The sequence below is a fragment of the Myxocyprinus asiaticus genome, chromosome 37 (assembly GCF_019703515.2).
Source record: "Myxocyprinus asiaticus isolate MX2 ecotype Aquarium Trade chromosome 37, UBuf_Myxa_2, whole genome shotgun sequence".
NCBI lineage: Eukaryota > Metazoa > Chordata > Actinopteri > Cypriniformes > Catostomidae > Myxocyprinus > Myxocyprinus asiaticus.
In genome coordinates this window covers 41,250,752-41,265,779 of record NC_059380.1, presented here as the reverse complement: position 1 = coordinate 41,265,779, position 15,028 = coordinate 41,250,752, and the positions used below count along the sequence as shown (strand labels likewise).

General features: G+C 34.9%; 2 protein-coding genes across 2 annotated transcripts in view; both read left to right on the top strand.

Annotated features, from left to right (window-relative positions):
* Positions 1-4,379, top strand: part of LOC127428188 (ATP-dependent 6-phosphofructokinase, liver type-like) — a 33,571-nt gene extending 29,192 nt beyond the window's left edge. Inside the window, exons 16-22 of the mRNA XM_051676362.1 lie at positions 584-736; positions 895-1,059; positions 1,253-1,314; positions 1,399-1,510; positions 1,638-1,737; positions 2,959-3,064; positions 3,404-4,379. Coding sequence (XP_051532322.1) covers positions 584-736; positions 895-1,059; positions 1,253-1,314; positions 1,399-1,510; positions 1,638-1,737; positions 2,959-3,064; positions 3,404-3,551 — 846 coding nt within the window. The 3' untranslated portion in view covers positions 3,552-4,379. The remainder of the gene's footprint in view (positions 1-583; positions 737-894; positions 1,060-1,252; positions 1,315-1,398; positions 1,511-1,637; positions 1,738-2,958; positions 3,065-3,403) is intronic.
* A 1,675-nt stretch (positions 4,380-6,054) lies between these two features.
* On the top strand, positions 6,055-8,789 carry LOC127428201 (60S ribosomal protein L37a). Its single transcript, XM_051676385.1, has 4 exons — positions 6,055-6,133; positions 8,026-8,154; positions 8,455-8,537; positions 8,618-8,789. Exons 1-4 carry the CDS (start codon positions 6,131-6,133, stop codon positions 8,679-8,681), a joined length of 279 nt encoding a protein of 92 aa, XP_051532345.1. The 5' UTR covers positions 6,055-6,130; the 3' UTR covers positions 8,682-8,789.
* Positions 8,790-15,028: the final 6,239 nt, after the last annotated feature.

The window sequence follows — 15,028 nt, the reverse complement described above, 5'->3', positions numbered from 1 at the left end:
GCAGTGAACAAGTGTTTTATTTATTATTTAATTTGTATTATTTGTATTGTTATTTATAATATAATGTATTATTATTATTAATAATTACTATTAATTTAAAACCTTTTTTAAAAAGGATGAGTTGCTTCAGTGAACAAGTGTTATTAATATTATTTATTAATTTTGTATTTGATTATTATTTCTAATATATTTGTATTATTAATGATTATTATTCATTACTATTAATTTAATTAGTAAATTAATCCCTAATGAAGTTACTTATTAACCAAGTGGACAAAAGTGTGAGTGAAGAGCATGATTGAGATGAAATATGAGACAAAACAATGAAAAATCAAGATAAAAATCACTTTTTATTGGCTGTAATTTCCAAGCAAAGTGTGAAAATCGGATTTAATTGTGTGTATTTAGGACACATCAAATGTTAGCTTTGAAATTAGTCTCATCAAGACAAAGCAGTGATTCATTTTATTTGAAAAGTGTTAAAAATGTCATTTCCATCAGCGTCATTCCCAGCACAGAATTCTATTAAACACAAAACAGAATTTGAGATGTGCTGTTATTTTCTCGTGTATAATTCACGCAGGCGTATGAAGGCGTTCTGCAGCTGGTTGAAGCTCGCGGTCGGTATGATGAACTCTGTATCGCCATGTGTGTGATGCCTGCCACAATCAGTAATAACGTCCCGGGCACAGACTTCAGTTTGGGTGCAGACACGGCAGTGAACGCTGCCATGGAGGTGAGATGTTACCAAACATACGATAGTTTCACTGCATGGAAAGAAAAACAGATATTCCCACCCCAAACTCAGAAGTGAACGAGTCCAACATGCAAACAGTTACACACTGCAGCTTTCAAGACTGTAGTCTGATTGCAGTTTATTTCTGATGTTCTCAGAGTTGTGATAAAATCAAGCAGTCTGCGTCGGGAACCAAACGGCGAGTCTTCATCGTGGAAACCATGGGTGGATATTGTGGTTACCTAGCAACCACTACAGGCATCGCCGTGGGTGCAGATGCTGTGTACATCTTTGAGGAGCCGTTCAACATTCATGAGCTCGAGGTGATCTTTAAAATCACCACTAATGTGTAGACTTTATGATTCTGCTCACTAGGTTTTGGAGTTATTGTAAGTATATGTTTACAAATGCAGTTTTAGTGGCATCAGTTATTGGAAAACGTGTAATTACATCAACCAATCACGTGTCTTCTTGTTAAATGTTTCAGAAAATCATATTTCACTGTTTCTCTCGCAGACGAACGTGGAGCATCTGACAGAAAAAATGAAGAACGATATTCAGCGTGGACTCGTGCTGAGGTGACACGTCTCGCCCAGATATTATTCCACTTTCATTGTGTTTGTTTCAGTGTGGTCTGTTAACAGATCTCGTTGTGTCTGTAGGAATGAGAAGTCTCACAAGCACTACACGACTGATTTCATTCACAATCTGTATTCTGCCGAGGGGAAGGGCGTCTTCGACTGCAGGGTCAATGTGCTGGGTCACCTGCAGCAGGTCAGTCATCTATGTAGTGATCATGTGACCAGCGCACAGACAGCTCGCACTGCTTCTGCCTGATAGCATTTTATTTATTTATTATATTCAAATTTATTGCAACATGTTGTTTCATCTCTTTGTGTAGGGTGGGGTGCCAACACCGTTTGACAGGAATTTTGGCACTAAACTGGGAGTGAAGGCTGTTCTGTGGCTCACAGAGAAGATGAACGCTACTTACAGACAGGGTGAGAGATGGAGGAATATAGTCTGTTTTACATTAAAAATAAGAGTATTGGACATTATTTGTGTAATGGATACACTAGCAGTCTAAAGTTTGGACACACTTAACTGAAATTATTTTTCTCGTGATTTAAAAAACATTTTGATCAACCAAACACTTAAATGCTTAAAATTAGTTTTGTAGATAAATATAGATTGTGTGAGTTGGAACGGACAGTGAAGGAAAAGCATTCAACAAGTGTTAATTAATTGTTATTGTTATTATTATTATTATTACTAATAAAAAATATAATTTATTATTATTAATTACTGTAGATTTAAACACTTTTGAAATGGATGAGTTATTGCAAATAGTGAAGGAAAAGCAGTGAACCAGTGTTTTTATTTAATTATTTGTATTATTGCTATTTATAATAATTTATTATTATTATTAATTACTATTCATTTAAAAACATTTTATGAAACAAAATGTTGCAGATAAGTGTTATTAGTTATTAATATAATTTAATGCATTCATATAGTGTTTAATTATTAATTATTTGTATGATATATTTGTATTATTAATATGATTATTAATTACTATTAATAAAAAAACATTTTTGAAATGGATAAGTTGTTGCAGATAGTGAAGGAAAAGCAGTGTACACATGTTATTATTAATATTTAATGTATTAATATACTATTTAATGATTAATTATTATTTGATATATTTGTATTAATATGATTATTATGTACTATTAAAAATAAGGATGAGTTGTTACAGATAGTGAAGGAAAAGCAGTGAACAAGTGTTATATTATTTATAAATGTTGTATTTATTATTAATTATTGTTTATAATATAGTTTTATTATTAATTACTATTATTTATTACTATTAATTTTTAAAAAAAACATTTTTGAAATTGATGTGTTGCAGATAAATATTAATATTATTTAATGTATTAATTTTGTATTATTTATTTAATTATTACAAGAACATTTGGTTAGTATCATTACATAGTTCCCATACTTCATAGTTTTGAGAAGTTTACTATTATTCCAGCACTTTGAGAAGCTGCTTTTAAAGGTGCTCTATAAAATAAAATGTATTATTATTATTATTATTATTATTATTATTATAAAATGTGGAAATTGTAAAAATAAAGAATGAGTGCATGTCTAAACTTTTGAATGGAAGAATATATTTACAGTCGGGATTTGAACATCTGTATTCTTGTGAATTTCAGGCCGTGTGTTTGCGAACGCTCCTGACACCGCCTGTGTGATTGGCATGAAGAAAAAAGTGATGTCATTCAGTCCTGTCACAGAGCTCAAGTCACACACAGACTTCGAGTAAGTGCCACATGTCTCGCCTCATGAATAATTAACAGCGTCCAGGAATGAGGTCACTCTAAATGAGCTCATGTCAGATGTATGTGAATTTTCTGTACGAACGGAATCTCTTTGTTGACTCATTTGATCAGACTGATGACAGTGAAGACATTTAAACACAAAACTGAATTGAAAATGCAACATGCAACCTTCTGAGGTCATGCTGACTGAGACGTTCATCATTGCATACTGCGCATACTTCTTTTAAAAAATAGTAGCCAGTATATACTTCCCCATATGTAGTATACAGTATGCCAGTATTCCATTCCAAACATCTCCATGTTCTCCATGTTTCTGTAGACACCGGATGCCGAAGGAACAGTGGTGGTTGAACCTGCGGCCGATGTTGAAGATGTTGGCCAAATATCAGACCAGCTTTGATGAGTATGTGACAGGAGAGATCGAACACGTGACGCGTCGCTCCCTCAGCATCGAGACTGGATTTTAAAAAGCTGCAAACTCTCTCTGTCTCTGCAAGAGAGCACTAACAACCCCTACATCCGAATACTAAATTAACCCTGAATACCTCTGAGTAAACATAATAAATCCTATAATGTTCATAACTGCATTAATGGTGCTTTATACAGAACAGTGGCTGCTCCAATTACTGTTCATTAATTATTCTCATCATGAAATGTGAAAAATCTTTTTCCTATTTCCGCAAATAATAAAAATGTTAACGTTATGTCAGTGTTTTATTAGTGATTCAGCACATTTGTTATGCTTTCGTCTAGTATTTATTAGCTTTGATCTACTGACCTGCAGTAATATTCTCTAAACAAATGTGAGTTACTTGAGCAAATATGCTGCGATGAATAACATACAGATGGAGTTTGAGTTTGCATGAAAGACATTTGATGTATGTTTCAGAAACAAATGTGCACTAACACAGAATGTATTGAAGAAATGGTTTATTGTGAAATGTGCTGCTGAACGTCTCTTGAAATGAATTCTGTTGTCTGATGATTAATGGTTATTCAAATGATCTTTTTGTCTCACATTCCTTTATATGTGCTTTTTTCTCTATAATTCCTCGACTGATGTATGTTTCTTTATTCCAGAAGACATTTGCTTTTTTTCCACTGATTGTATGAATGTGTTTTACTGATGTATTGAGTATTGAACGGATCGTGTGTTTCTCAGTATCTTATTGACCCATAGAAATGCTGCCAATTTTGAACCCTAAATCGATCTGTTCTGCAGGTTTGCCCGTCTGATCCTTTTAAGATGTGCTTCAGTGATAAAACCTCAAATAAATACATCGATTTTCTGCTGATTAACGAAAGTCGAGTGGTGATTTATGCACATCATATTAATGTTTTACCATCAAGTATGAAATATGCTGCTTCTAGGTCAAGTGAAAAAATACAACAAAATAAAAATGTAGAGATTTGTTGATTTAAAAACATATGTACTTTATTTTAATCTTTAAGTGTATAAGAAACATGATTTTATTAAAGTAGGAGGATATAAATCCATAAAGTGACACAATAATAAACTAAAAGTTATAATTTATTATAATTATTATTAACTTAATATTAAAGCTGAAGTTTGTAAGTTTTTCTGTGGTTAAATACTTTCTCCTATCCAAGTTTAATATGCAAAGACAATTATAAGTACAGTATGCAGCATAAACAATTACACCCCTCTGAACGTAAAGATATATTTCTATTTCTAAATTATTACTATTACAATTCATGCAAAGATGACAAAATTGAAATGTATTAAACATATATTTAATAACAAAATAGAAAGATATGTTATCAATATCTAAAATAATTAAAGGGTGCAAAAATGAATAAAAAGAGTAATCTGTTGATCAGTGTCCCTCAACTAGCACAAGAAAACATTTCATTTTTATATTGTAATTTTCGGGAGGGTGTACTCATTTTTGCAACATGGCCTTATATCATTTTGTTAAGAGTAATTTTTTCTTGTTTAGTATTGACATGTTTCATTAGTATCTGATAAACCAGAGTTGCTTAAACATGAACGCCAAATATAACTTATTTGTAAAGAGAAAGAGCTGCATTTGTTAGGTTTCAGAGGGGGTGTACTCATTTATGCTGTGTACTGTAATTCATTCATAGGTTCATTTTCTCTTAATGTATCTCTGTGGCGCTGTAGAAATTCATGTTTGTTTTGAGTGACCTGCGATACCATTGACTCAACCAATGGCGTGAGTTGGGGGCAGGGGCTTTTAATTGTTTGACCAATGGAAGACAGGGGCGTATTCAGAAAGCTGTTTTGAAAACAAAATGTATTTTTGCAATTTCGTTTGGTGGTGCAGAAATTACATACTTCAGCTTTAAGTTACTGTACTGTATATGAACTGTTATTTGACTATGAATTTATATATATATATATATATATATATATATATATATATAATTATTATAGTAAAAAAGGACTTAAATATTGATCAGTTTCTCATCCACACTTATCATATCACTTCTGAAGACATGGATTAAGCCACTGGAGTCGTATGGATTACCTTTATGCTGCCTTTATGTGCTTTTTTGGAACAACAAAGTTCTGACCACCATTCACTTGCATTGTATGGACCTACAGAGCTGAGATATTCTTCTAAAAATCTTCATTTGTGTTCTGCAGAAGAAAGAAAGTCATACACATCTGGGATGGCATGAGGATGAGTAAATGATGACAGAATTTACATTTTTGGGTGAACTATCCCTTTAAGAAAATATAAAAGTATTTATTTCCTTATCTTTTGACTTACGTATATCTGTACCCCTGGTTTTGATGTTGCATCTGTATTTGTTCTTAGTGCTGTTGTAGGTTTTGTGTAGTCATGTTGTCTTTGTGGGATATTTGTATTTTGTTGTCACAGAATACGTGATTTAGGGTATCTTCTGGGTCCTATGTATTACAAAACACACACGTAGAATGCACATGTCTAAAATGACATTCTGTCCTCCAGTATCCCACAATGCGTCACTCCGCGCGCTGGTAAATCGCGCGTGCGCAGCTGTTCGGACTCTTTGGTTCCGCACCTCTTCTGCTATAATGGTGAGTGTGAAAGATTCTAGAGAATAATCTGTAAACATCGGATTAATCTCTACCCAATAACTCACCATTCTCCGAGTTTAATGTTTGGGAAAGTGCACTTTACATCATCAATGCAGTAGTTGTCAGTTTAGACGATAACATGTTTAAATGAAGTATATGAGTGTTTGTATCGGGTGTTAGTCAGTCGCTACTCGGCCTGAATCATTGAACCTCAAGGCAGTCTAAATAAACTCAAATGTTTTCTTGATATTCACGATTAAACGCCTCAAATAGTATCTGCTATCCAGTGATTATAGTGAGTGTGTTGGTGATTTAATGCGGATTCAAATGAGCATTTGTGAAGTCCTTATAATTTTACAGTAAAATCCTGCAGAATTATAATTCCACCTCTGAAGGAATTGCATATATTCAAAGACAAATGTTTGCATTATTTTGGTCCGTTATTGCGACATGATACAGAAGAAGAGAGCTTATAAAGGGTAGGATTTAATGGTGCTCTACATGATTTTGTTATGAAATGACAAGCAGAAAACGTCCATATTCCATGAAAGATATAAAAGTCGAAATATCACAGCTGTCTCTGTAAACAGTAGAAAGTGAAAAGTTGTTTTATTCTACATGGAGAGGGTCCACACCTGGGGGCTGCCATTTTACAATCACATGACCAGCTGAATACTACTCCCTTAACCCTTGTGTGACCTAAGGGACATTTGTCTTTAATTGTTTTGGGTTTTTTCCCGATCATTTTGGCTGTTAATGCCAACGGCATAAATTGTCAAAGGTGTGTATTTTTGATATTTCAACCTCAGTTCCTATAATGCATCTATAATACACTGTGTACACAAAATAGTTACACTCAGGACCTTCAGGACAAAAATGTCCCCATTGAAACCCATTAAAACTGCAATATTTGATCCTAGTGCCATTAAAGCTTAAAATCATGAATTCTATGATATTATAGAAAGCTTCACGCTTTCATTCGGGAGCCCTGACTTCAAAATTTACGTTTGTAATATTTTCCACCAGATGGCCCCATTTATCTCATGTTTAGCCTATGGAGCAAATACATGCTTTTTCCCTATTCTCTGTATTATAGAGCACTGCAGGCCAACTGAATAAATGATGCAGATTATATTGTGTGTGTGTGTTGGTATGGATGTCAGAGTGTGTTTTGTATGTGTGTATTGAGAAATGTGTGTGTGTGTAAAAAACAACAGTGGCATTATATAAACAAACTGGCATTTAAAGGGTAAAATCCTGAAAATTAATGAATATTTGGTAGTTATGATCGGGACTGATGTTGGTTTAAAAAACAATTAACTCATTGAAAGTGGAAAATAATATTAATATATAATATTATTATGGCAGTTTTTTGATGCAGACATTTTTGTCCTCTAAGGTCCTCTGAGTAACTTTTAAATTGATGCACAAGGGTTAAACTCAGTAACTGCTCTTTAATTGGACACTTTTACTAATTGATTAACATAATTATGGCTGACTGTGAATTTCTACAATGGCATTTATAACTGAAAACTATTGAGTTTGATTAATGCTGCATCCTCACCGCTAGATGTCCGTGTAAGTCGGTAACGACAGACGTGCAAAATTACTGTGTGCATCTTTAACGGTTGTCAATACACGCGTAGTTTGAGAATGCTGTTTTGCAACCATTGCTTTAAGTTCTAGAACTGTTAAAATCACTTGCAGCTCCTTTTAATATCTAAATCGTTGTTTTTCAACTTTGCATGAAACTGATAAATATTTGTAATATAACAATAAAGATTGCCTCTGACAAAAATGAACTTTGGTACTTTATTTTCATAGGAGTAAAATTCAAGTTGCTTGGAATGTGGAAAGTTCCAGATTTATTGAAATGTTTTGTTTGTCGTCAGGCCAAGCGCACCAAGAAGGTGGGGATTGTGGGGAAGTACGGCACCCGTTACGGTGCGTCCCTCAGGAAGATGGTGAAGAAAATTGAGATCAGCCAACACGCCAAATACACCTGCTCCTTCTGCGGCAAGGTGAGACACACCTGAGAAATGAGCTCCTGAAACTCTGAGGGACTTAATGTCATTTCTCAAAGCTCTCATCCCATTACGTTGTGTTGTGAATGACACGTGTCATTCTACAGTCTTGGAGTGCCAACTCCATTCAGTACCCGAGTGTTTGTTTTAATCTAAATCTTTTAAGAGTAACATTTTAGGAATGTGTTCAAAAGCATAATGTGCTTAAACTGTTCTGTTAATCAGTTCTGTGTATGTTTTTAATCTTTGTGTGATTTTAAGACACTTTAGTTGACATCAGTTTCTTTCTGTGTCCAGACTAAGATGAAGAGGAGGGCTGTTGGGATCTGGCATTGTGGATCCTGCATGAAAACCGTCGCTGGAGGCGCTTGGACATACAAGTAAGAATCTGGTTTCTTATGTGTCTCAAATATTCATGTTATTATCATGAGTGTGACATTTCTCTGTCTCTGTTCGATAGCACAACGTCAGCCGTCACAGTGAAATCTGCCATCAAGAGACTGAAGGAGCTCAAGGACCAGTAAATCCAGCTGACCGGACTGTGTTTTTGTACAGATCATCGCCTCGTTTTGGACTGTAATTCTCTCTGTGGCTCGTTGGAACATTCCACAATAAATCTTGAGCAGTCTTGAGCTGGATTTAGTCTTTTATTTTGCAGTTTAATAAGAGGACAGTCTGTTGAAATTAAGTTTTATTTCATGGTGAATTTGCCTTTTTGAAGAGTTGTAGAGCTACATAAAGCGCTAAAATATGCACACATGTAAGATATGTTGATTAGTGAGGTACCTTTCAATAGCTGGGATTTTAATGTACATTTTAGGACCAACTATGATTTAAACATTTACCAAATATATTCCTATAGGAGTATAGATGCACATCAATAAAGTCATGTAAATAAGTGATTTGTAAAGAGAATATCATGGCATAGCATCTCAAATCCTGCTCCGGTCATTCTGAAATGTTAAAGCGTGTCATGAAAATGATTGACTTCTATTACCTCCCAGACATGAGACATCTGCCGCTGAACGCTAGCATACATAAAGTTCATTGCAAAGTTTCATCTGTGTGCTTTAAACCCCAAGTGCAGTATTTCATTACATAATGTTGATTCACACATAAATTAATTTCGACTTGTTCCTCCTTTTCTTTAATAAAAGCACAAATGTGTGTTCCAGTGAGACACTTACAATGGAAGTCAATGGGGTCAATCTGTAAACATTAAAATACTCACTGTTTCAAAAGTATAGACACAAGACATAAACAATATGTGTGTTAACATGATTTTACTAACTGCATCTGTGTAGTTACGCTGTAAAGCCTAAAATGACAATTTAAACAACTTTACAGCTCCAATAATACATGAGTTTAACAGAAGAATTAATGTAAGTGCTTTTATAAAATTATAATCTTCACATTTCTGCCTTTAAACCTCCAAAAATCGACCCCATTGACTTCAATTGTAAGTGTCTCACTGAACACACATTTGTGCTCTTTATTAAAGAAAAGGAGGAACGAGTCAAAATTAACTTTTGTGGTAATCAACATTATGCCAGTAATACTAAAAAGACATTATATAGGCTGAAATGAAGGCACGTAAGGTGGTGTTTAAACTTTAATCTTAAAATGGATTATGTGAGAGTATGCATAATAAAATCATAATAAAAGGCTAAATAGCAACAAAAAACTCCCACAGCACTTTCCTGAACACCTGTTTGTCACTGTATACACTGCAGAATATTCCTGATCCATGAGATCATTTTGTACTGTCTAAAGTTTGATTTTGAGGCTATTTGATCTCATTTTTCATCATTTTAATGTTGCAGATTTATGTAGCTAATGAGAATCCCTGAAATGATCATGTTTATTCTGAGACAAAGACACTTATTTTTCAGTTTTGTTCAAGGTGATTAAATCAAAAGTTTTTTAATAACTGTCCAGTAAGTGAAAGGATAGTATTTGGGGTAAAAAGCCCCCTATAAAACACTGTTTGTCTTAAGTGGAGGTAATAGATTTGATATCTATCACACTGACAGATCCGATCACAATGAAGATTCATTTGTTTGGAGAATACTTGAGATGTTCTGAGATGAACAGGAAATGATGCCTTCTTTTCTGAATAAGCATCATCTTAAATTGATACACAACAAAACATCTTGCTGACTCAAAAGTATTTGCATGAGTTGGCAAATTTTGCACTGTAAATACTGTTTCTATATTTACACAATATCATTATAAACAAGTGTGAGGTAAAGAGCCCCCATACACATTAAAAAAATGAGTTCTAATCAAAACAACCTTCCGTTATCATTTCTTTTATGTTGCTCCATCAATATTCAGAATTGTTTTATTATTTATACAATCTTAATACTCTTTGTGACCAGGAAAAAAAAGCTAATTTTCCTTAAAGGGATAGATTTTTAGAAGAATATCTCAGCTCTGTAGGTCCTTATAATGCAAGTGAATGGTGACCAGAAATTTGAAGCTCCATAAAGCAGATCAGAATCAGAACGAGATTTATTGGCAAGTGTTCTCATGTACACAAGGAATGTTTTTTGGTGATAGGAAAAACAAGTGCACACAGAACATTACAGTGAGACACAGAATATAAAACAAGGCAAGAGTATAAATAGACATACAAATAATAGGACATATAACATAGAATGGTGTATGTACATGTGCAAGTGGTAATGTATGAGTAAGATAGGGGTAGTTACAGTTACTGAATTAAATGTGAATTTGCATATGTACATGAGATATGTATTTACATTATTGCTCTATGGGGGAGTCCTGAGACAGTTTAATTGTTCATGTGCCTGGATGTCCTGTCACTGAGTGCTCTGTAGTGCTGGCCAGAGGGCAACAGTTCAAAGAGGGAGTGGACAGGGTGTGTGGGGTCCAGAGTAGGGTGACCATATTCTGGTTTTCCAAAAAGTGGAGGAATAGTGTTCAAAACAGTGTTACTATGAATGCAAATTTTAATACAGTGAAAAAGACACTATTAGCATAACATAAATATATATAAATAAATACAAATGTCCAACATTCTTTTGAATGTCCATGTACTAAAATAAAATATTTGATGCCATGAGTGTACCTTCATTTACTATTACTATTATTTTGAATGGCCATGGAAAATGAAGCAATGTGATAATTTTACCTGGTCGCAAAAAGTAGTCCATTAATTTACCTGATGAACTTTCACCTTTTGCTGACTCTTTATGCTTTGCAGAGCTAATGTGTGCTTCTAAATCACTTGCACCTGTAACGAGTGGCTGCTGGCAATGACGAAGACGATGGAGTGAAGAACCCAAGTGTAATTTTATTTACAAAAGTGAAATCCAAAAAAACCTTAACTATAAACATGAACCTGACTTGACATGGAACCAACATTACCAAACATAATACCTGACAACAGACAACGGAAAACATGAGGGCTTAAATACTAGACATGGGAGAACACATGACAGAAATGACCAATGAACAGCCAGAACTGATAACAAGATAATGAGACAATAAACCAATGAAAACAAGACATGTGAACATGGAGGGAAAACATGAAATCACATGACAAGGGAACCACATGACCTGAAAAAGGAACTAGAAATAAACTTTTCAAAATAAAAGACATGAAAAACATGAATTAACAAAATACACATGACAGCACCTTTATTAGCAACGACACATAAGTGCCAGCTTTACATGTCATACATTCTGCTTCCCACGGATCTCGACCAGGATGAAAGCATGGGAATTTTTTGTGCAAATCTTCTGTAAATTTGCACTTTCATTTGGGCATTGTTTCCACTCAGCTGTCATTTGCTGCTACTGTCAAGCAACTGTTTGATGCCGAATACAACAGCTTTGCACGTTTGTGGAAAGATTGACAGGCAGGAATTTGGCCAATAGTTGCTGCAAGCCTCTTATAATCGACCAATTGGTGTGTGAAAAGGCGGGACTTACAAAGAGGGGTTAAAGCAATGCAAATATGCACGCACACACAATGAAGTATTAGACCAGATGCACATCAAAATGCAACTAAAGCCGAATCCCAGACATTTTCGCAAACTTAGAAATCCCGGCCGGATGCTTTTTTAAGGTCCGAAAAAGAGGACATGTCCGGGAAAAAGAAGACGTATGGTCACCCTACTCCAGAGTGATTCTACCTGCATGTTTCCTCACTCTGGCGACATACAGGTCTTGGAGGGTGGGCAAGGAGGGCACCAATAAAAAGTTCCTTTTTTACTACATTTTCCTTAACAACAGAGAAGAGGCATTTTCAAACAGTTCTTTCACACTTTCAGAAATCCTGCATTTTTTTAACTATTTTATAAATATATATTTGAAGTCCAAGAATAATCTCTAATATTCTGGCTGGGCCTGGGTCTAATTTGGGTGGGTCCAGGCTCACCCCGGCCCACTCTTGGCTACACCACTGCATGTAAAGTACTTTCAGGTGTTCACTTTTTTTCGTGGAACAATTCCACTCCCAGTCATCTGACCGTGCATAATGTTTAAAGAAGTCTGTTAGAATAATTCCCACTTTCAACTCCAGTTTGGACATTTAAGAAATAGTAGGTCATATACAATATTTCTAATTAACGTTAATACTTCTAATTAACGAATTTGGTTACTCCATTAAATCCAGTAAAGAAAAATCTTAATGTTTCTTTATGTAATGGTTTGGGCTTTGTGTGCTTCCAAATGTGTGGCAATTGTTCGGGGATAGCCCTTTCTGTTCCAGCATGACAATGCCCCTGTGAACAAAGTGAGGTCCATTAAGAAATGGTTTACTGTGTCTGGCGTGGAAGAAATTGACTGGCTTGCACAAAGCCCAGACCTGAACCCCACTGATCACTTTTGGGGTGAACTGGAACAGCAACTGTAAGTCAGGCCCCATCGACCAACATCAGTTCCTGACTGATAGCCTTGTGTCTGAATGAGAGCAAATCCCTGCAGCCATGTTACTACATACAGTATAGTGGAAAGAATTCCCAAAAGAGTGGAAGCTCTTTTGGGAACAGCAAAGGGGGAAATTGATGCCTAAGGTTTTGAAATCAAATGTTCATCAAGCACATATGGTGTCCATAAACTTTTGGCCATATAGTGTACTTCACACAAAGCAGCAAGCAGTACATGAGATAAAGCAAACATTTTGGGAAAGGCTTTAGAAGGATTCCACAGTATAGATTTGGGAGAAGAGTATGAATTAAGAAGAAGAGTTATTTAAGGAAACAATCCAGATATTATAAAAAATAAAAAATAAAATAGTAATAGTAGATGTCTAGATATGGAATATACAATTATATAATTGAAAATTGCATTGCAAAACTGTGCAAATACTGCTCCTGGTCTAGATAGATTAAGCTATATAATGTTTAAACATTTATCAAACAATGTGTTTTCCTTGATACTAAAATTATTTAATAAGATATGGGAGGAAGGTGTAATTCCAAAGGTCTGGAAGCAGGCAGTAATAATTCCTGTTGTGAAACCAGGGAAAGATCCAACCAAGGAAGTTACCATCCAATAGCATTAACTTCAAATTTATGTAAATTAATGGAAAAAATGATAATTCAGAGGTTATCTTATGATCTAGAAAGATAGGGTTTATATTCTAAATATCAGTGTGGATTCAGAAGCAGAAGATCAACAATGGATGGGCTAATTAAGATTAGTAATGATATAGAAAAGTCTACTATTATGAAAGAGGTTATGGCAGTGGTTTATTTTGATATTGAGAAGGCTTATGATACGATATGGAGACAGGGCCTGCTAATTAAAGCATCAAGACTAAGAATAGAAAGAAAAATGTACAATTGGTTTCCACAGTTTTTATCTGATAGAACATTTGTGGTACAGGTCATGTTTATCATCTATTTTCTCTGCTGAAAATGGTATTCCACAAGGTAGTGTCATTAGTCCATTGCTTTTCAACATAATGGTTAATGATATATTTGCAAACTTAGGTCCAGGTATAGGATGTGCTTTATATGCAGATGATGGTGCTATATGGAAGAGAGGCCAAAACATTTCTCATGTGAATTTAAGTATGCAGACAGCCATTACAAATGTGGAACAATGGTAAATTGATTGGAGATTTATAATGTCAACAAGCAAATCACGTTGTATGTACTATAGGAAAAAAGAAATTCCCAATAATTTAGAATTATTACTATATAGAAAATCAATAGAACATGTGAAAGTATTTAAGTATCTAGGTATGTGGTTTGATAGCCTGTGGAGGCTCATGCTACTCTCCGCGATCCATGCACAACTCACCACATGCCCCACTAAGAGTGAGAACCACTAATCACGACCATGAGGAGGTTACCCCATGTGACTCTACCCTCCCTAGCAACCGGGTCAATTTGGTTGCTTAGGAGACCTGGCTGGAGTCACTCAACACACCCTGGATTCAAACTCACGACTCCAGGGGTGATAGTCAGCGTCAATACTCGCTGAGATACCCAGACCCCCAATAATGTTGTTAAATCAATTAGATAAAATACAGTACAGAGCTCTCAGAATATGTCTAGGAGCAGTTAAGTCGACACCGGTTAATGCTTTGTTAGATGAGGCAAATGATAGACCAATGAATGTACGCAGAATAAAATTGTCATTGGTATATTGGGCAACCTTGAAGAGCCATGCTGGAAGCCATATTGCTTCTGATGTTTTAAATAACTGTTGGGAGTATATAAATAAGAAAGGAAGGGGTTTTGGGTGGATTGTAGACAGAATATTTAATGTGTCACCTGTATGGAATGAAGTTCCGTCATGGATATTCCCTGACGTAGAAATAGATTTGGAGATACGAGAAGAGAATGGGAAGAAATAGGACAAATTAAATATAATGTAAATAAGCATATCA

Coding starts and splice junctions, on each gene's coding strand:
- LOC127428201 (XM_051676385.1), top strand. Junction 8,155..8,454: donor CCTGCTCCTTCTGCGGCAAG/GTGAGACACACC, acceptor TTCTGTGTCCAG/ACTAAGATGAAGAGGAGGGC. Junction 8,538..8,617: donor GGAGGCGCTTGGACATACAA/GTAAGAATCTGG, acceptor TCTGTTCGATAG/CACAACGTCAGCCGTCACAG.